Here is a 21,372-nt window from a genome sequence, read left to right as displayed (position 1 = left end):
ACACCTCTATAGCTTCCTCGGGCATATCAAATATTTATTATGTATAAATATTTTGATATGAGCGTCACTGATGAGTCTTATGTAGACGAAACGCGCGTCTGGCGTACTAAATTATATTCCTGGTACCTTTGATAACTTGTTTACCTTGTCTGAATCCATAATGAGGAATTGTCTTAGTTCAGATTTTTTTTCTCGAAAAAAATGTTGTTGATGACAGATCTTATAGTCAATTTATTCACATTTTTTATAAAATCTGAACTATTTATAGATATCCATGAACCTAATGTATGTGTTGGTCATTAACACTGTATCGAGTGTATGGTTCAAATATAATCAACTACGATTTCTACTGATTCAGCAAGGGACTTCAAAATTTACGCATTGGATTACTTCGGAACTGTGAAAAAATAAAACAACACTTTATGAATTTAATACGATTGAAGCACTTTACGAGATTTACCTTCATCAGAAAATTAATATGAGCGTTCAGTTTAACATATATATTAGTCTGTGGCAATACCATATACAAAGGTATTTATTCAATTGCATAAATCAAATTGATTAAAACAAAAATAATCTAAATATCAAGATATTAAGTCTTTATTATAACCATTCCGCTTACCCGTTCATCAATTAATGAGGGCATGTGCAGTTATTATGTCATTTCTTTGATTGAGATTAAAACAGTCTAAAATCTCTTAAAATTGAAAATGTGGTCTGGATCTCAGCCAAGTTTATAGAGGACAACCATATGGTTTTCATAGGGCCAGTACATTATTTTAACCAAAGCATCCGAGATATCAATTCTCTTATGATGCGACTGTTAAAAAAAGTGAGAGCTTAAGCTAGCTATAAAACTAGTTTTAATCAATCATTGTCTACATAAAAAAAATGCCTGTACCAAGTCAGGAATATGACAGTTGTTGTCCATTTGTTTCATGTGTTTGAGCTTAGGATTAGGGACTTTCCGTTTTATATTTTCAAGGAGTTCAGTACTCGGTGTTTTTACTTTTTGTTTCTTATATAGCTAACTGTTTTTTTTTATTCTTGTGCACCATTTCTCGTATAATTACACCTTATGTAAGAATCCTGGATTTTGTTTGGTTGATAGCTAGTGATTTTTTTACCAATTTACTGTTATCAAATGAATATCGTTAATTTTTTAACGCCGACAGGGTATTTGCCAAAAGGATATGTATGCCTTTTTTACCCTCTCTGCCGTGGTATTTGCAAAAAATATTTGCGAAAGATACCAGTCTTTTAAGGCTCGCGAACTGTATTTTTCGCAAATACACCTTCTTAACATGAAAAATCGGTTTATTATCCTACCTTTTTTTTGGCCCAATATACATGTTTATCCTGTCTTAGACGAAATTATTTAATATCACTTACTACCAATCCAGAAAATTTCTTTTAGAAATTGAAATGTATCACAAATCCATTTAGGTGTCTTATCCAGGCATGAGCCCTTTAGTGATTAGTTGTCTTGGGTCGAGGCTGTGTTATTATTTTTCTCGAGGAATTTCGTGTCTATTTTTGTTCTGTTGGTTCTATTTAATTTATCCACAACTTTTATTGACCTGGTTTATATATCAAAATATACGTTCGTGAGCATATTGGGCAGTGAAGGATGTATAATTTGCAAAAAAAAAGGATCAAAGAGTTAACTACGGTTTCTATTGATCCCTTACGGTGACAAAATAATATCTAGCAACGATAAATCAAATTTTACATATTGGTTTACTTTGTAATTGCTATGCATGTACAGTGGTTTATTTTTTTCTATATATTTGTTTTTTAATATGATTGTTTATATATTATGTATATGAACATTATAATTTATTGTGGTCGTCATTGAGTCATTATATTGTAGCTCTCGCGAGAACATTAGAATTCCCTACAACTGTAAATTAAATACGATGGGAAGTTCAGTAAAACTTGATACTGACATCTTGAGGTCACTTTTGTTATTTTTGTTTGTTTAGTTGCTGTTTCCGAAGCGATGATGGATACATTACAACACTTTACTCATTTTGGTAAATGTATGAATGATATATGTTATGTATCCGTTATTAAGGTTCATGTGGACCCTATGGTTAAAATGGCCGAAGTTCACCTCAAAATTTACTATGAGTACAGGCAAACCTCATGAACCTTAAGAGCTTATTTTTATGTTACCCCGATTTTGTATTTGTCCATAGATTTACGAGTTTTGAACAGCGGTATACTACTGTTGCCTTTATTTATTACGATAGTTTATTATGTTTTGTCTTGATAAGGAATAAACCCCTTCATTGTTACATCAACAATCGAAACAAGTCATTCCGGTCATTCAGACATTTGCCAATATTTTTTATCTATTAAAGACAATATTCAAACCGTATTACACATAGATATCAAGTTAAATTTAACAATCAATTATCTAAATTAAATATCGTGAGAAGACAAAAGCAGTCATTTTAAAGATATATGTATTCACGTATACCAGTAGGAAGTATTGCTTTCCATTGGTTACCTTGATGAATATATTTAACACACAATCAGTCCAATATGTATCATCTGGCAGACAAATTGTCAAATGCTTAGTTTAATTTAGACTACAGATTGACCTTTATTCAGTGCCAATAAATATTTCCAACAGTCACAGTTATAGGACAGATAATTATTGGCACACATAAAACAGGACAAGGTATATTTCCATGAATATTTTACTTTCACACATATTTAAAAGCAAAAGTCAATTTCTAATTAACAAAAACTTATTTAAAAAAACATCGAATCAGTTGGCTTTTTTGGATTGATAACACTTGTTGCTATGGCAATGAACAGATGTGATGCAGCTGTGCATTAAGTAATTACAAGATCATTAACTGATGATCATTAGCTAGTTGATACATTTGTCTTTTACAATACAACTGACATATAAGGATCATAATGGTGCAATGTGGATAAATTTATCGGTTTCTATGAGCAAAATTGGTAGCGCGTCATCCCTACAATGGCTTCCATTTCTACGATTGTGAAAATGAACTGGCGTAATGGGGAGATAATTCTGACGAAGTAGGATCCTGACTGATTTGTTGTTCTTGTGCTTGTTTAAAACCGGAAGTCTTATATGTGACTAAAAGTCAGTCTGATAACGGAAACAATATCCGGACACCTATTTAGTAGTTTTTCTCCCAAAATAACTCAATCTGAATAATCATAAGAATGGATGACAAATGCGACTATGAATGTTACCTAAAGTACACAGAGGCATGATGATTAATTTATTGTGGAAGGAAGAGAAGCGACACACAAAATGAGGTCTTCTCGTTTAATAGTATAGATATTGTATGTTATGTATTAATTTGTCGCAACGTTTTGTTACGGCAAGAAATCACCTTTATAAATTTAACAAGTTTGATTAGCGTTGCACTATGTCTGTCTGTCCGTCTGTCCGGCCGAAAGACCGGTGAATCAGTTTTCCAGACTTTTTTTCTTCATGCTTGAAGATATTGATTTGATATTTGGTGTATTGTTTAATAATCACAAGTTACATGTCAAGTCCGATTTCCCTGTTTCTACCTTTCCGCCTATTTCAATTAAAGCTCTCTCCCTGGAATTAAATATTTGATGAAATACTTTTTAATTACTAAATGTCTGTTCAAAGGGAAATAACTTATTTTTCAACTTTCCCTAGAATTACATTTTTGATGAAATACTTATCAATTACTAGATTTCTGTTCAAAGGAAAATAACTCATTTTTTCCAAAGATTTATAAAAACATTTTATTTAGATAAATGACATTTTGAATTTTTTTCCCTTTTCTTTTGTACAATTTGCTTGCAGGCTTGTTTGTTTTTTATGTAGTTTACATCATGAAAAATTATAGATCAAGTTAGAATTTCGTTCCATTACAATGCATTTGTAACTAGGGACTATGTATTGCCATGCAATACTCATACAATGCTTGTTATGATACAATTTTTTCAAGAAATATTTACAAATAATTCAATTTTAAATGGTCCAAGGACACAGTTATCGTCCTTTGGTTTTCGTTGTCTACGAATAAAGTCCCTAGTGTAAACAGTGTATAACTTGCATGTTTTATTTAATACACTTTCTCAATTTATTTCTTGATATTAAATGCATGACATATTAAGTAGGGGGATGTTATTACATGTTAAACAAATTTGGGTGCTGAATCTTTATGTTAAGTAGTGATTTGGTCCAGTTCAAAAAGGTCAAATGTCATCACGTCTGAAGCTGTCAAACTGAATTTTACACTCCCTTAACACAGAATTGTCAATATTTTGAGTAAGAGCTGGTAGAAGTTTCTATAATTTTGATATTATTTGTCTCACTGGTAGTACACTACACTGTAAAAATCTTTTTGAGAAAGAGCAGGTGCGATTTTTTTAATTTGAATTTATTGTTTAAAAGAAATACACTACGAATAACTGTGTTCTCGGGCCTAAGAGATGGATTCCTGAAATCTAGATTCTGTACTTTTGCAACTTTCCTGAATGATTTGCTGGTTTCAAATTTTATGCCCCACCTACGATAGTAGAGGGGCATTATGTTTTCTGGTCTGTGCCTCCGTTCGTCCGTTCGTTCGTTCGTCCGTTCGTTCGTTCGTCCGTTCGTTTGTTCGTCCGTCTGTGCGTCCGTTCGCTTCAGGTTAAAGTTTTTGGTCGAGGTAGTTTTTGATGAAGCTGAAGTCCAATCAACTTGAAACTTTATAAACATGTTCCCCATGATATGATCTTTCTAATTTTAATGACAAATTATAGTTTTGACCCCCATTTCTTGGTCCACTGAACATAGAAAATGATAGTGCAAAGTTCAGGTTAAAGTTTTTGGTCAAGGTAGTTTTTGATGAAGTTAAAGTTACATCAACTTGAAACTTAGTACACATGTTCCCTATGATATGATCTTTCTAATTTTAATTCCAAATTAAAGTTTTGACCCCAATTTCACGGTCCACTGAAAATAAAAAAATGATAGTGGGAGTGGGGCATTCGTGTACTATGGACACATTCTTGTTCAAACTCAATCAAAGTAAAGGATTTACATCTTTGGTTTACAGACATTCTGTTAAAATGTGCCATTTTGTCATTCTACGGCTATAATAAGCATTTTAAAGCAGTTTACATTTTATGCCTAAGAGGCATGCTGACTTTCTATCTGACAGCTTTTTTGTTCCTGATATTTGTGTTTCTATGCTTAAATCAAATTCAAATAGCCATTTGTGAACTCTGAATATAGAGAAATGTAGATTATCACAGAAAAAAGTGCAGCATATTTTGTATTCATGGCCCTGGCTAAACGGCTTAATTGATTTATGTAAAATGTGAAGAGCTTTGTACATCAAATCTTTAGTTCATCACAAATACTTCACTAAATCTGTAAAAAAAAAAGCACTTTACTATATCAGACCTGCCAATTTTCCCGATTTTCGCGGTATCACCTGATTTTCATCCCTCAACCCCAATCCCGATATCGGGATTCTAAAACAAGTCAAAATCCCGATTTTCACAAAATGTACCCGAAAAAATTTTTTGGTTTCCGATTTTGAAGTTTTTCTGATAATCTATAATTTTACCTGGGGACATATTATGACAAGTTTACAATACTACGCTAATCAACGGTCACAACAGTTGTCATAATTTGTTGTTGCAAGTAATTGGATTACCTGATGGGTCATAACAATCCTCAAAATTATTAATATTATTATTTGTAAACAGAAAGTCAGTTGGCCTTTCACTTTTAATCAATTTATCATACATGTACGAGCACAATTTGCAACGTTTACCGTAGTTCCATAACGAAATCGTAATTAATTTAAAGATTAGAACTGTATTGAACTCTTAAAAAACATCGTTTATCTTGAAATCCATTTAATTTTTGAAATCAGACATATGTGTCTGTTGATTTAAAATCAACGCCATTTTGTATTCTTCTACTGTGAATAAACCTCCACTGGTAAGAGCACCTCCGAAATTCCAGATTGTATTATAGATATTTACAAATATTATTATCATCATTAATACAATTACAATGCATATTCAAACATCATAAAATTCAAATGTACGTATTATCCTAAATACACCAAAACCAAACTTCCGACTAAATGCACCCCTTCATAGACGGCCAAGGCCGGCCAGGAACAACTAGAGATAAAACGATATAATCGACCAAAATTCTCTAGAAACCTGTGTCAGTGGATGCCAAGTGCACAATCCCGTCTCCAGGATCAGGTGCTCTGACCTACACCTCAAACATGTGTGTACTGGCAAATTGAATGCAGAAAAAAAAAATCAACGTATATACATGTACATCAGAAATTAAAGTTGAGTGTTAACTCGTTGCACGACAGCTAGAAAGTGACCCTATGCTTTACTACCAGAAAGTATACCCATTGGTCACTACGTGTGACCCTATTATATATTCATACGACCCGTACCCGTCAATACAATATTTTCCCGCTATACTAAACGAAACGCGGGAAAACACAAGTATTAACTACATACATATAAACAACGCAAACATAATCTTAGTTTGCCGACAGCCCGTCATGCTCGATAGAAAAACACAAAGAACGGGGGATCAGGAAAAAAGTAACGTTACAGTCCCAGAGTTTGTGACACTTTAAGCCTTTTTTCAATAGAGTCCACAATATAACTATCTTTACTTTTCTCAGTTTTCCATCTCCCGTGTCACATCTTACCAGAGACTGATTTAAGTCTAGAAATAATGTTCTCTAGCTGACGTGTTACTAAGTTTTTTTATTTTTGTAAATTAATTTACAAGTATTCCCTGATCTTAATACAGGACTGAACAAAAACATCTCTGACCCCTCAACAAAACCTGCTAACCGAACATATTTCAAATACATATTAAAAGGACAAGCCACTGAAAAACCTTTGGAAATCAACACTTCATTTCCTTGCTTATACTGGTCAGTCTTGCTTTTGTTTAAATACAAAACTAGAAAATCATCTTTAACTTTAACATTGCTAAACAGTAAAGAGCTTAATTCATCATATCTTAGAAAACCTGCAAACCCTAATAAAGTCATAGTTAAATCCCTTACAATCAACAAATCTTCTGAATCTGAATATATTTCACAAAGTTGTATCAACATATCAGTAGTAACCGGTTCTTTTTTAGTAACTGTTTTGTAAGCCGTACGTTTTGCAGCTTCCTGTATGGATGAAACAAATGAGTTTTCTGTAGGATCAGTCAAACCATTGATCTCGTGTGCCCATTTAATTCCGTACTTAGCATTGTCAATAGGGTGAAAAGTCGAACCTTGATCAAGCAAATGAGTAAAATAAAGTGCGATATGAATCGGTTTGGCTGGCAAAGCAGCAAAACCTAGCTTAGTTATATACTGTTCCCAACGTCTAAATGCGTAAAAATAAGATTTAATAGTATTGTCACTTCTGCTTCCTAGCAGTAACTTGCACATCTTAGGGTATAGCTGGTATAAAGGACTGTCTGGTGTAACTCCACTCTCCAAAACAGCTGTCTCTACATGCTCATTAATCTTTAAACCTATTGTAAATATAAAAATAACAAATCAAAATTTTATTCTCAAAGCAACAAGTCTAATTTTATTTGATTGTTTGCCAAATAAACCATTTTGGCCTCTTCCTTTCTTAATCAAATTATATGAGCCAGTCCATGCGAAAAGGTACAAAAACGAAAAATTTACGAAATTCTAAAAAGTGCGCATAATTATTGGTAGTAGACTTGTGATTTATAAAACACATTTACTTTCCTTCATATCATCAAGCTGTGAGCTATACGCACCTGCGAGTGTTGAGTACCCCCCCCCTAGTTTTATCAAGATTTTTAGTGAATTATTTCATATATTTCAATCATTTTCAAAGTACAGTTTAAATGGCTTGATTTGCCAATTGATAACGTTAAACCTGGTAGCAGTGGGGATAAGGCTCTCGCTTACGATGCGGACATCAATGCATACAAACCGGGCAACGGTTCGAATCCCGTGCAACTAAGGTTGATTTATATAATATTAAATAACTTAACTTAACTTAAATTTCAATTTCTAAAACACAAGATGTCATAGTTTTTGCATTTTCCCTCATGTTTTAATGTTGTCTTTCTTTCTTTAAACCTGTAGAACTGACGGAAATTATTGACTTTTGTCTCTGTAGTGTCATAATATTTTATAGTTTCTGGTCGGTATAGCATTAGTCCGGGGAACAAATGATTTTACACTTGCTCAAATACCAAAAATTCAGATATTTCTACGTCTTTTTCGGTTTTAGTTGACAAATTCGGGATAGAATTGACAATCTTATGAATGTTTACATTAATGTAATTTTTTTTCGGATAAAATCGTTTTTCAAAAATACTATAACAAACTTTGATAACGTGTCCTGTAAAGTTTACCAAAAGGACTTTTTGTACCTTTTCGCATGGACTGGCTCATATCCATGTAAATATTTGTAATCAACTACAAAATTTTGAAATTTTGCGTCTTGTGTTAACATACACCAGTACGGTGCTGACCTCCACTACGGTACAACTAAAGTACCTTCACAACGTTCTACTGTCAATTTGTTAATAACCTTTGTAATTAGTGAAGGAGGAGGAACTAACCAATTGTTTTCATTTGTCCAGTTCTGTTTAAAGGCATCTATGCCTGATGTACCTTTACAGTAAAACTTAGAATTGAACATTTTGCATTTTGTGTTGTAATCGCATGCAAAACGGTCACATGTGAAAATACCCCATAGATCATTTAAATATTCAAAAACCCATGACTGGATACCCCAGTCATCACAATCTGACTGTCTACTTAATCTATCAGCTTTAGTATTCGATTCTCTAGGAATCCAGTCACATGACATGTCAATTGAATATTTACTACATGTATCATGTACAGACATAGCTTTTTCTTGTAAATAGGGTTTTTTACTTTCTACTTTAAGGATGTGTGATACATTTTTGTTATCTGTGTATATTTTAACAGATTTCCCCTCTATCCTACTGACAGAGTTCTAAAAAACTCTGTCTACCGCCTCTAACTCTCTCCAAGTTGAACTCTGTTTCGTTTCAGAAATGGACCAACTACCAAACATATCTAGTTCATCTGATTCGTCTGTCGAATCAAAGGTCAAATGACTACCATAGCCTACATCCGAGGCATCACAAAACATCTGCACATTTTCAGATGTAACTTTCGTCAACTGACTTAGTTCAGAACCCTTTTCATTGAGCTTGTCTATATTTTTTAACCAAAACTCAAACTCGGCAATTGCCTCCCTATTCAATACCACCAAAGAATTCCAACTGGCTTTTGCTAATATGCATTCATATGAAAACCGAGTTCTCAAACCAACTTCATCCCCAATAACTGCTTGTGCAGAAATAATCTGACGTACTATAGAAGCTAAAAATCGAACTTTCACCAAAACGTTCATATTGCATCCTATTTGCAAAAACAAACTGTTGAAGCAGTCCTTCAATTTTACGACTCTTTTTCCACTTTATTGTATTAAACCATCAATCAAATTCCAATCAAAACCGAGCCACGTAAATTTTTGTGCCGGTTCCCAAATACATTTTTCGTGTGCTATGACAAAACCAAAACTTGCAAGATCAGACTTGATCTTTTTACTTGCTTTCCAACATTCAGAATAGGTTTTACCTCCACCTAGACCATCATCTAGATACATTACTATTTTAAAACCGTCATTTCTCCAATACTTAACAAGTTCTCTCATGACTTTGGAAAAAATGAACCCACTTGTTGACAGACCAAAAGGTAATACATTAAACACGTAGTACTTATTTTCCCACTTAAAACCTAAATATGTTCTATCTGAAAAACAAATTTCCACGTGATGATATGCTCTTTTCAAATCATATGAAAAACAGAAGTCACCTTTATTAAAGATTTGTCGAGCTGTGCTAGCATCTTCATATTTATAACGAAATTTGAAAAGATGCGGATTAATGTGTCTTGCATCAAGAACTAATCGAAGTTTATCTTTTTCCTGCCACTGTTAAAGGATTAACGACATGTGGAATATAATTAACCTCGCTTATGCATTTTTTCTGTAATAATTTGTTTATTTCCCCTAAAACAAATTGAGGATTATCCTTCGCTGACCTATTGTTTTCAAGTTCAACCTTTCCTGGTATTACCATGAACGGTATCTTATATCCGTTTTTTATAACATCTAAAATATATTCATTTGTGCCTATTGATAACCATTTTGTAATGTGAGTTCTCAATCTACCTGCCGGCGATGTAATGTTTACATTTGAGATGTCAATTTCATTGTTTTGGTTGTTCATTTCATAACAAAGGGGTTGTCTCAAAGCATTTTTGTTGTATTTATATCTACTATTACTGTCCTTAATATCAAACAGAAAAACAGTACTTATCTTATCACTTGGTCCACTCAGACTCTGACTTGCATTTCTCGTCACCTCTGGACATTCTCTTCTCCAGTGACCCGTCTTGTTGCAGTTGAAACATTTCCCTGGTCTGTCGATATGAGATGTTCTTGTTGGAATAGTGTACGGAGCTGTTGAACTAGAAGCTGGTTTTCTTTTTAACTTTTCTTTCTTTATTTTCGCCTCCGCTCTTGTTTGGGCTTTGTACATTCGTTTCTCGTCCTCTGAATTTTCAGCTAACGGATAAGCGGTATATTCTGCCACAACTCTCCAACCTGCTTCTGATGAATCAGCTAGCTTTATTAACTTCTGTCTGTCTCTTATTAAACTCATACCTTCTGTTATCTTGTCCTTAGCCGACTCGATATTGTCCTTTGTGAGATGTTCCTGATTTAATTCACTGTTAGCTTCCTTCAACTTCACCAAAACTTTACTGTTATGTTTGTGTTGTTCCTCGTTCCCCCTTTTCTTGAACTTGTAATTATCGGACAACGTCTCGTCTAGCTTTGCCAATTGGGATTCCGCTAACGCCTTTTGAGTAGACTGGAAATTTTTGTTGAAACATTCTAGGCGGTTATCTAGAAGGGTGGTCTTGCTATCCAAAATTGTTGTCTGGGTGGTTTGCAATGCAGCTTGGACTTCATTTTGTATTTCGGATCGAATTTCGGCGTCCATCTTAAGTTGAGTGTTAACTCATTGCACGACAGCTAGAAAGTGACCCTATGCTTTACTACCAGAAAGTATACCCATTGGTCACTACGTGTGACCCTATTATATATGCATACGACCCGTACCCGTCAATGCAATATTTTCCCGCTATACTAAACGAAACGCGGGAAAACACAATTTATCTTGAAATCCATTTAATTTTTGAAATTCGACATGTGTCTGTTGATTTAAAATCGACGCCATTTTGTATTCTTTTACTGTGAATAAACCTCCACCGGTAAGAGCACCTCCGAACACAAAGAAAGAAAACTCAACTTTTATCCATTTTTTCATTAATACTGATAGACTTAATTAAAATCTGTATTTATCCTTCTAACTTTAGGACATATAGGTTTAGGGCTTTTGAGGCATGGTCCAAAGATAAGAAGGTTTTTGGAGGGGGAAAAGGGGGATTTTCACTAAGTATCCTTTATTTTTAAATGCCATTTTTTTCTATTCTTAAGTTATTTTGTCAATTTTAAAATAAGTACAAGAATCATGCAAAAAAAGAAAGAAATCAAGGCTTATTAGATCATCATCAGTATACCAAAAGAAAAAAGAAGAGACATGAAACTATTTTAAGAGTAAAAAACAGTGCACACAGAAACGCCGCAAAAATTGTCCCTTAAAAATCTGGTCGCGCACTAAATCCCCCATGGAGATTTTCAAAAGTTGGCAGGTCTGCTATATTCAGTACACCTTACTCCTTTCATAGGCTACCATATTTTTTTCTGTATTATAGTAAGTGGTCTAAATTTATGCCTATTGAGACTAAAACTAAATGCAAGTTTTCCATTGAAAAGTGAAAAAACTGGCCATCAGACCATATTGTCTTTCAAAAAATTCAAATGCAAGAGTCCTTTTGCAATTAGACTTCTTGTATCATAACACCTTAGCATAGAAATGAGCAAAAAGTAACACATTTTTATTTCTGATAGCTTCTGTGTGCATTTTTACATGTCAATATGGGCTACCGCCTAAATCGGCTCTAAATAAATCTCAGTACTACATGGCCCAAGACCATTTTATACTAATGTGGTAAGCTTTTTGTAACTTTTCTATACATTTAAAGTGCATTTAATATATATGAAAGAATAATTTAGATTTAAAAAACTTCAAAAACTTCAAATTGGCTGAGAAAAATGCATATTTATATCAGGCTTCTCTGAATTGGAAAATCTCTATTTTCAGGCATAGGCTAATGTAAATTTGACTTTTGAATGATCACAATACATATGATAAATAAAATGAGTGTTCAGATGGTTTTAATACTTAATATATAATATTGAAGAGCATTTAAAAAGCAAATTTTTGCAAAATTTCTAATTTTAGGCCAAAATCTTGACAGTTGAAGATATTTAATTTATACGTCAAAAATAAATATCCAAATGTCAATACTAAATAAACCCTAATTTTCTAATATATGCCTTATGGCCATGAAACTTTGCAAACTATCTTATAATTGCCTAAGCTTATGTTATGTAAAGTTTAATAAAGATTGGTCAAGTCTTTCTGTCCTATTAGGTCCAAGGACACAGTTATCGTCCTTTGGTTTTCGTTGTCTACGAATATAGACCCTAGTGTAAACAGTGTATAACTTGCATGTTTTATTTAATACATTTTCCCAATTTATTTCTTGATATTAAATGCATGAAATATTAAGCAGGGGGATGTAATTACATGTTAAAAAAATTTGGGTGCTGAATCTTTATGTTAAGTAGTGATTTGGTCCATTTCAAAAAGATCAAATTTTTTCACGTCTGAAGCTGTCAAACTGAATTTTACACTCCCTTAACACAGAATTGTCAATATTGTGAGTAAGAGCTGGTAGAAGTTTCTATAATTTTGATATTATTTGTCTCACTGGTGGTACACTACACTGTAAAAATCTTTTTGAGAAAGAGCAGGTGCGATTTTTTTTAATTTGAATTTATTGTTTAAAAGAAATGCACTACGAAATAACTGTGTTCTCGGGCCAAATGTAACGCGTCTTCTGATTGGCTGACGTTGTTTTGTTTATCAACTCGTAGACATACTATTGTCACGTGACCGTGACGTCATCAATGTTTTGTCATTGTTTACACCGGTTTAAAACGGAATTTAGAATTAAATTTTATGAAATGACTGTAATATTTTTCTGTATATTCGAAATAACATAAAAAATGCAGTGCACACTTTAAAATAACACGCCACGTGGGTTATTCAGTGTGCACCACACTTTTTTATGTCATGTCTTCTTAGACAGAAAAAATATTTAAGTCTTTCCTTATATAGAAATGTGGAATTAACTGTAAACAATCTGTTTTTCCGGTGTCAGACATTTCTTTATTCAAAATAACTGTTTTGAAATCCAAATGTAATATTGATATGTCCAATAAATTAACACAATAGTGTGATGTAATTAACATGGTTAAAGTTAATAAAGTGTCAATCCCAGAACTCCAGAGATCTTCAAAGAATACTAGACAAGTATCATTCTGAATAAGTCAAATTTTGGTGTTTGTATATGTACACCTCGCCAAAAGTTAAGCAACACCTAAATGTTTTTTTTTGTTTTAAAATTAAATTTGATACTGCTTTGATTCCATATATTTCTTTAATCTATTATTAATCGACAGGTAAGAATTCAGGTACAAACTCTATTCCTAGGTACCTTAAAACAGGTTTTATAAAGCTATATACAAGTTTTCTCCTTGTAAGTTTCGTGAAATGGAATGCAACTGTTAATCGCAGACTAGATTGTGACCATTTACGTGCCCGTAGACCAGTCAAAAGACCATTGCTGATTCGTAGGCATCGTTAAGCACGACATCAGTGGTCACTTGATCACCACAATAGGACTTTGAGACAGTGGCGTTACGTCCATTGGTCTAACGAGAGAGGATTCCTTAAACATCTTATTGATTAGCGCATGCGCGTAAGGCGTCATCGGAATACAGCATACAGGAAACAGTACATTCCTAGAACTACAGCATTTGGTGGTAAGGGTTTGACAGTTTAGAGAAGTTTTAATTAGACTGGAAAATGAACCTTTATGTTCTTGATAGGACTATGGCGTGTCAAAATTATCGCGATAACATACCCGGGATATCGATGTGCCACATTTTGACATTACAATCTTGCAACTAGACCAATATTCATTGACGATAATGCTAAGCCACACAGGTCACGCATAGTTTCAGATTATTTACACAAGGAGGTAACGGATACTATTCCTTGGTCACCCATGTCACGGATATGAATCCCATTGAGCATGTCTGGTATGATATGGGTCGCAAAATCAACAACAGGATTCCTGCTAATACGAACTAACAGGAATTACGAGCAGTCTTGATTAAAGAACGGCAAAGAATTCAAATTAGAACATTACGACGCTTAGTTCAAAGCATGAGACGACGTGTAAACGAACTTGTCTGGAAGCGTAAAGGATACACTCGCTAGTAACCTAAATGTTACTTTAATGTATTCACAAACTGTCACTCTCGAGTTTTAACAAAGAATAAGCAAATTTTCAAAAATATCAGTACAAGTTGAAACTTTATCTTGTATTTCTTTTTGCCATTTAACAACCATTTGCCCAAAATGAAATAGTAAAAAATTCAATCATGAAAACAGTCCAAACTTTGACTTTTCAATTCATATTTTATATGTTATCTTATAAAAACACAAATTTAATTCATTGTATCGATATTTCGAATAGTTATGAATTCAGTAAGAAACGAATCTGAAAAATTATCAGGTGTTGCTTAACTGTTGGCGAGGTGTATATATATACCACGGAATCTTCCAGAACACTGTAGAAGGGAGAGTTTGGATTGTTAATGAAAAAAGAAACTTTATCAATTTATCTTAATGTGAAATTAAATGATGTGTTTCTTGTTTTTTGAAGAGTGTCTGAAGGAACTCCCACTCATATGAAGATAAGAAGAGATCCGGACAGTTCATTCCCATAGAAATACCGACAATTTGTTGTAATAGTCTACCTCCAAATTCAACAAATATGTTGTCGATAAGAAACCATACTGATCACTTGTTTTTCTGTGTAGCATATTTTACTTTTTATATATAAAAAAATATGCCGTTTTACAAAATAACAAATTTAAAATTTACCTTCTCCTCCTCCAAACATCCCAATGTTAACAAAAGTATGACTTATTCTTGAATGAAAGTCAATCAATATGAGGATAGTGATCTTGAATTTGTGAATGCGATAATAGTTTAATCTTTCGTTTATTCTAAAATTCGATTGTAATAAGTGAACGTTCGGCATTCTCTTCAACTTCGTATTTTATTTGGCCTCTAAGATTTTTTATATTCGAGTATCACTGATAAATATTTTGTATACGAAACACGCGTTTGGAGTAAATAGAAAATTGCAATCCTGGTATCTATGATGCGTTATCCACAATTAAAAAAAACAATATCTTACAGTGGGCTGTACAAGGTCGAGATATGAAAAATAGGAATCAATTCAAACGAAAAAACAACAACAATCTAACTGCATGGTTTAAAATAAAAACAATTTGTAGAAAACAAATATTACAGACTTAAAACAACGAAAGCAATTGAACTACAGGTGCCTGACATGTGACAAGCACATACAAATTGTGATTGGGTTACAGTTTTGGGGGAGTGTTTTACCCTTCCCTCTAATCAAACAGTGGTATAAAAGCAGAACATAAAACTCAAAAGTGTAAAATCAGTTGCAATTGATCGTATGCAGGAAAGAAATGACATCAAAACAAAAGTCACAAATCCGGTATTTGAGAGTACTAGCAGTAAGACAAAACAAGGTATATGATAATTTTGTTTTTCGAATCAAAAGTGACACATGATAACTTTTGATCACCGGTATAGACTACATGGTGTATTAAACACCAAACCTGATTTATTATGCTCATTTTCATGAAATGAAGTGCTTTTACCATTACATGATGAGCACTTGTTATTATGTCACGTGCAAACTTCATTTCATATGTGCAAACATACTTAGATGATGTGCAAATATATCTATATGAAGTGTATTCCCTTATTTGATTTTCAAATGTGCAAATATTTAGATATTCTTAGATGATGTTGTTTTCCCTTGTGGTATTTGCAAACATTTTAATATGATGCTGTTGTGTAATTATACTATGTGATTATTTCATTGTGTAAATTGCTTCAGCCTATCTCATTATATGCTGTCGAAACGTCCTTCTATGACGTGCTCTTATCGTTGTAATGGCACGTGCGAGATTAGAACTACCAACATAAGTGTTGACAGGCTAGTGATACAGTAGTTCGAATACTTAGACCAATCGGCCACCAAAACCCCCAATTTGTTAGCTATAAATATGTTACCATCATAAATTCTGATTGTACCCTGACTGCGTCATTTGGTCAGATGGAATTCGAATATCCTCGACAAAAATAATAAATGTATTGTCACTGGTCCGGACATGTACCCTGTTTACCCATATTCTTACATTCTATTTCCATCTGCAACATCGGACACACGTGTAAATTATTACAGATTCAACAGAGAAATGTGTATTTGTTTGTAAACTTTTTTTATAGCTTTATTGCTTTTCATATGTATACTATTAAACGAGATGACCTGACTTCTCTTCCTTCCACAATTAAGTAATCATTATGCCTTTTTGTCCTATAGTTACCATGCATAGTGGCATTTGTCATCCTTGCGTATGATTATTCCGTTTGGGTTATTTTGGGAGAAAAATGATGGATAATATTTACGTCATCGGTTGGACTTTAAAGTAATAGACTAGACTTCCGTTTAGGACGGTTTAAAATAACATATACATGTAGTTTTCATGAGGGTATCTTCATGACGATAACGATATTATGTAAGTTTTTTCCTAATGACGTAAACGGTAATTTTTGGTGTTTGACAATAAAATGTACACTTTCTTTTAGACGATAAAAACATCGACTGATTTTGACGAACCACGTTAATTTTTTTCCAAAAAATAACCGTAACGATAATTATTTGATACCTCTGACCAAGCACAATACGGATATTTTGACGAAACACAGTAAATTTAACTAATTTAACGCTAACGGTAGCCGAAATTATTGTTTGACGCCTGACGTTAAAGGGCATTACTACCCTCTTTCATATGTGCTTGGGGACAGGACATACATTTTCCCGCTTTTTCTGTATACTATGAACATACATATACTATAAATAAACTTCTTCTTCTTCTTCTGGATCTGGATCTGGAGAATATGACGAGAATGAGGATGACAAGCTTTCTGTTACCCCTAAGGGTCATGAAATGGCTTTCCTCACTGATGAGGATGTTGATAGGATCGAAGACCCTTAGCCTCCTTCTAAGTCAGATCAGCAACCTCCCACCAAGGAGACTGAGGATTCTCCAACCTTGAAGGATCTTAGGGATAAGTTGTATATCTTGATGAGGGATGAAGCACATATCCCTTTCGCCTCTCCTTCTAAGCTGAAGTGACCTTTTTCAACTTTTGAAGCTTCCTGTAGAATTTCTCAGGATACTGTGATTTTTCACAATTCTTTTCCTGAATGGGGCCATATGGTTATACTTTACAATTTATTAAGTATCGATTATTCTGCTTGTGAAGAGGTTGCTAATAACAATATCTCTGGATTTGGTATGTCTTCCTTTTCTGATAAGGTTAAGTACAAGGATTTTGATATCCTTGATACTTCACTGGGTAGAATGGTTCCTAATTGTGACAAATCTCTTTAATCTTAATTGGAATAAAAAGTATACACTCTTCGTCTTACTCAACCTGTTTGGGGAAAAACTGAGAATCTCATTTGAAGTGCTTCTCAAGTTTTTGGCACAGCCGGACATTTTTCTAGCTGCAACCTTAACCGGACATTTGCTTAACGGCGAAGATTCGGTTGTCCCAGCAGAAGTACAATCCTTCTTCTTGGATAAAGCTCTATGTTCATCTCAGTTGCTTTTGATGGGTTCTATTGCTAATTGTACCCTATCTAACAAAGCAGAGTTTCGTGAAATCATTTCTGTTGATGAATCTGTGAAAGATTATTCACTGAAACCTCCACTTACCGACAAGATGTTTGGTTTATCCGTACAGCAGGTTCTAGAGGAACTCAGCAAAAATCCCCCTCTAGTCAAAGTTAGTGTACAAGTTAACAATGTCAAGATGTCGGTTAATGCAACATCTAGATCTACTAGTACTTCTGCTTCTGGTGGCTCCTTCTTCTGCTAAGAAAAGGAAGAATAACAACGACAAACCTCAGAAAAAATCCCATAACTCATGTAAGAGCTCAGGTTAGCATTCTGGTTGTTTTAAGGGTCCAAAGAAACCTGGCTCCAACACAGGTTATTCCCCCTCATACGTTATTGACCGCTTCCCCAGGGGGAAATTTACAACAGTTTCTTCAAAAATCAATACCAGTAGGAGGAGGTAAGGTTTTTCCCTAAATCAGGAGAAGAAAATTAATTCAGACTGTTATGTGCAGTCAAAACTTCGAGGGAATTAACACTACAGTTCAAGAACCCACCTCATCTGTTTGTAGTTCCAATAAGTTTTTCTCATACTCAGGAACCAGTCAAGTGTCAACTTCTATCAGTAGAAGTGGACACAATGTTGCAAAAATCTGCAGTAGATGATGTGTCGCTCTTAACACTAACTCCGGAATTTTATTTCCGTCTTTTCTGGTTTCAAACAACACGGAAGGAATGAGAACGGTCATAGACCTTTCTATTCTGAACAATTTTCTGATTGTTTCCCATTTCAAAATGGGAGTTCAATTAGGGCTTCAATCCTTCCAGGAAAGTGGACTGCTTCTCTGGATCTTTCATCTGCTAATTACCACATTCACATTTCTCATACTTACAGGAAATATCTTCGCTTCGTTTGAAACAAAAAAAAATTCCAGTTCAAGGCTCTCCCTTTTGGCCTGTCTAGAGCCCCATTGGCTTTTACCCAAATCATACAGGAAGCTATAGCTCAACAACATTCCCTGTCTATTCAAATTCATTACTACCTGGACGATTCCATTCTCAATGAATTTTGCCAAATCAAATTGAGGGTTCAGACAGATTTGGTCATCAATTGATTTCTGTCAATAGGGTTCATAATCTCTTGTAAAAGTAAGAGATTGTTCCTTCTCAAGACTTTGCTTTCATCGGAGAACATTTCCTAACCAATCTAGGCCTAGTTCTCCCACCAGAGGAAATATTTCCAAATTATGTCAGAAAGTACATTTATTACTGACTGATTAATCAGTCTGTACATCAATTCTTGCAACTTTTGGGTCTATTGAATTCTCTGGCAGATGTAATTCCATTGGGACGCCTGCACTTAGTCTGCTTCAATTTTATCTGCAAAAGTTTTGGATTCCAGTTCACAAGAATGGGAAGCATTTATTCCAATCACTCAGCATCTATTTCCACATCTTCAATGGTGGTCAGTACGGGAAAATGTAATGAGGGGTCTATCTCCGTCCCCTTAAGTTCCCAATCAGACATTATTCACAGATGCCTTCACCCGCGGTTTGGGGATCATATCTGGAGGGGCTTACTATCTCGGGAGTCTGAAATTCAGATCTTTTGAAAGAGCATATCAATGTATTGGAAATGAAATCAGTTCTGGCAAGGTTCTTTATCAAAATCCAGAAAAACTTCATTTACAAGCCTGGCTTTTCTAAGGGTTAGCTTCAGAAAGAGATTTTTTCTGAAGGAGCAACCAAGCATCTCACAAAGTCTGTCAGGGACTCCTTTATCCTTGTCTTTTATGCAAAATTGTCAATTTTTTCAGATTGGTGTAGTGAGCGGGAAATTGATCCTTTTTAAGTCTCCGTACACCAAAAAGCAGACTTTCTAGTTTTTCATTTTGAATCCAAAGGATTATGTCCCTCTACTATTTATGGATATAGCTTAGTTATTTCAAGAACTATTAATATTCCTAGTGTCTTACATTTTGGAAACAATGAGCATATTTCTCTTTTGGTTCATAGTTTTAGTCTTGAAAGACTAAGACAAAAAAACATTAATTCCCAAGTGGTACCTTGGACTAGTTTTATTCTTTATAAAACTTTCTCCTTTTGAACCAGCAGACATTCTATATTTCTTTTTACTTTGGCGTCTGGATGGAGAACGAATGAAATCCATGCCTTATTGATTTCTGATGCTTGCCTTCGATTGAACAGGGATAAATATTCGGTTACTCTTTTAACTGATCCTGCGTTTTTTGGTAAATAATCAGATTCTAGATAAGGATGCAGAACAAGTCGTGATTTCTGCACTCCCTAGTTTAACTATATCTGTACTTTAATGTTTAGTTAGAAGCCTTCCTATCGATCTGGACAGAACGAAGAGTTTACGTTCTGTTTCTAACTCAAGACTCATATTCCTATTAACAAAGGAATCTTAGATCTGTCTGTCAAAACTATTTCTACTTGGATATGCAAATGCATATCTTTAGCTTATGATTTTAATAAGGCAGAACTTTTAGATAGTTTTAATGTTGAACCTCGTGATTTTATGGGTGTCTCTACATCCTGGTCTCTGTTTAACAGTGCATCTTGATAAGAGGTACTGTCTGCAGATGTCTGGAGAAATGAGAACTCTTTTATTTCTCGTTACCTCCAATCTATGGCTACTATTATCGAGAGTTTATACTCTCTTCGACATATTGTTTCATCACAAAGATTGAACTTTCCTCCTGTTTCGTCTGTTACACGGGATTTAGATTCAGAAGTTATGATAGTAACGTATTTATAACTATAGTTAATGCAATTTTTAAGTAAATTTGGATTTTTATTAGATAAATACTAATCATAAAAAATTATAGGTCCCTTCCACCTCCCCTTCATCTTCTTTCCTCACGTTTGTGTCTTGAGGAAGTTAAACTGGAGAATATGGGTAAACAGGGGTATATGTCCGGACTAGTGAGAGTACGTTTATTTTTAGTCGGGACTATTTCATCTGACCTAATGACGCAGTTGGGGTACACTCAGAATTTATGAGGGTAAGTATTGTTCTAATAAAATCCAAATTTACATTAAATTTGATTAGTTTGGATAAAAGATTAGTTGAACATCAACTAGGTGCAATACATTTGGTTCCAGCTTGTTATTATGGTTCCGTGCATATATTGCAAAGCCTCAACTCGACAGTAACACGAAACATTGAAGGTTTCGATGAAGGCCGCCCATAAATAAATGTTTGATTCAAAATGTTTTGAAAAAGGATTTATTCAATATAGAAGGCAAGCGTAAAAATGGT

General features: G+C 34.1%; 1 protein-coding gene and 1 pseudogene across 1 annotated transcript; both read right to left on the bottom strand.

Annotated features, from left to right (window-relative positions):
- Positions 1-7,081: 7,081 nt before the first annotated feature.
- On the bottom strand, positions 7,082-9,494 carry LOC143074223 (uncharacterized; annotated as a pseudogene).
- A 512-nt stretch (positions 9,495-10,006) lies between these two features.
- LOC143074222 (uncharacterized) lies at positions 10,007-11,173 on the bottom strand. The gene has a single exon (XM_076249772.1). It carries the CDS (start codon positions 11,096-11,098, stop codon positions 10,007-10,009), a length of 1,092 nt encoding a protein of 363 aa, XP_076105887.1. The 5' UTR covers positions 11,099-11,173.
- Positions 11,174-21,372: the final 10,199 nt, after the last annotated feature.

Source organism: Mytilus galloprovincialis, chromosome 5, assembly GCF_965363235.1.
Source record: "Mytilus galloprovincialis chromosome 5, xbMytGall1.hap1.1, whole genome shotgun sequence".
NCBI lineage: Eukaryota > Metazoa > Mollusca > Bivalvia > Mytilida > Mytilidae > Mytilus > Mytilus galloprovincialis.
The sequence above is the reverse complement of the archived record's forward strand: the minus strand, read 5'-3'. Positions and strand labels throughout refer to the sequence as shown.

Bases quoted from the DNA above. Each gene is read 5' to 3' on its own strand.
- LOC143074222 (XM_076249772.1), bottom strand. From the start codon at position 11,098: ATGGACGCCGAAATTCGATCCGAAATACAAAATGAAGTCCAAGCTGCA.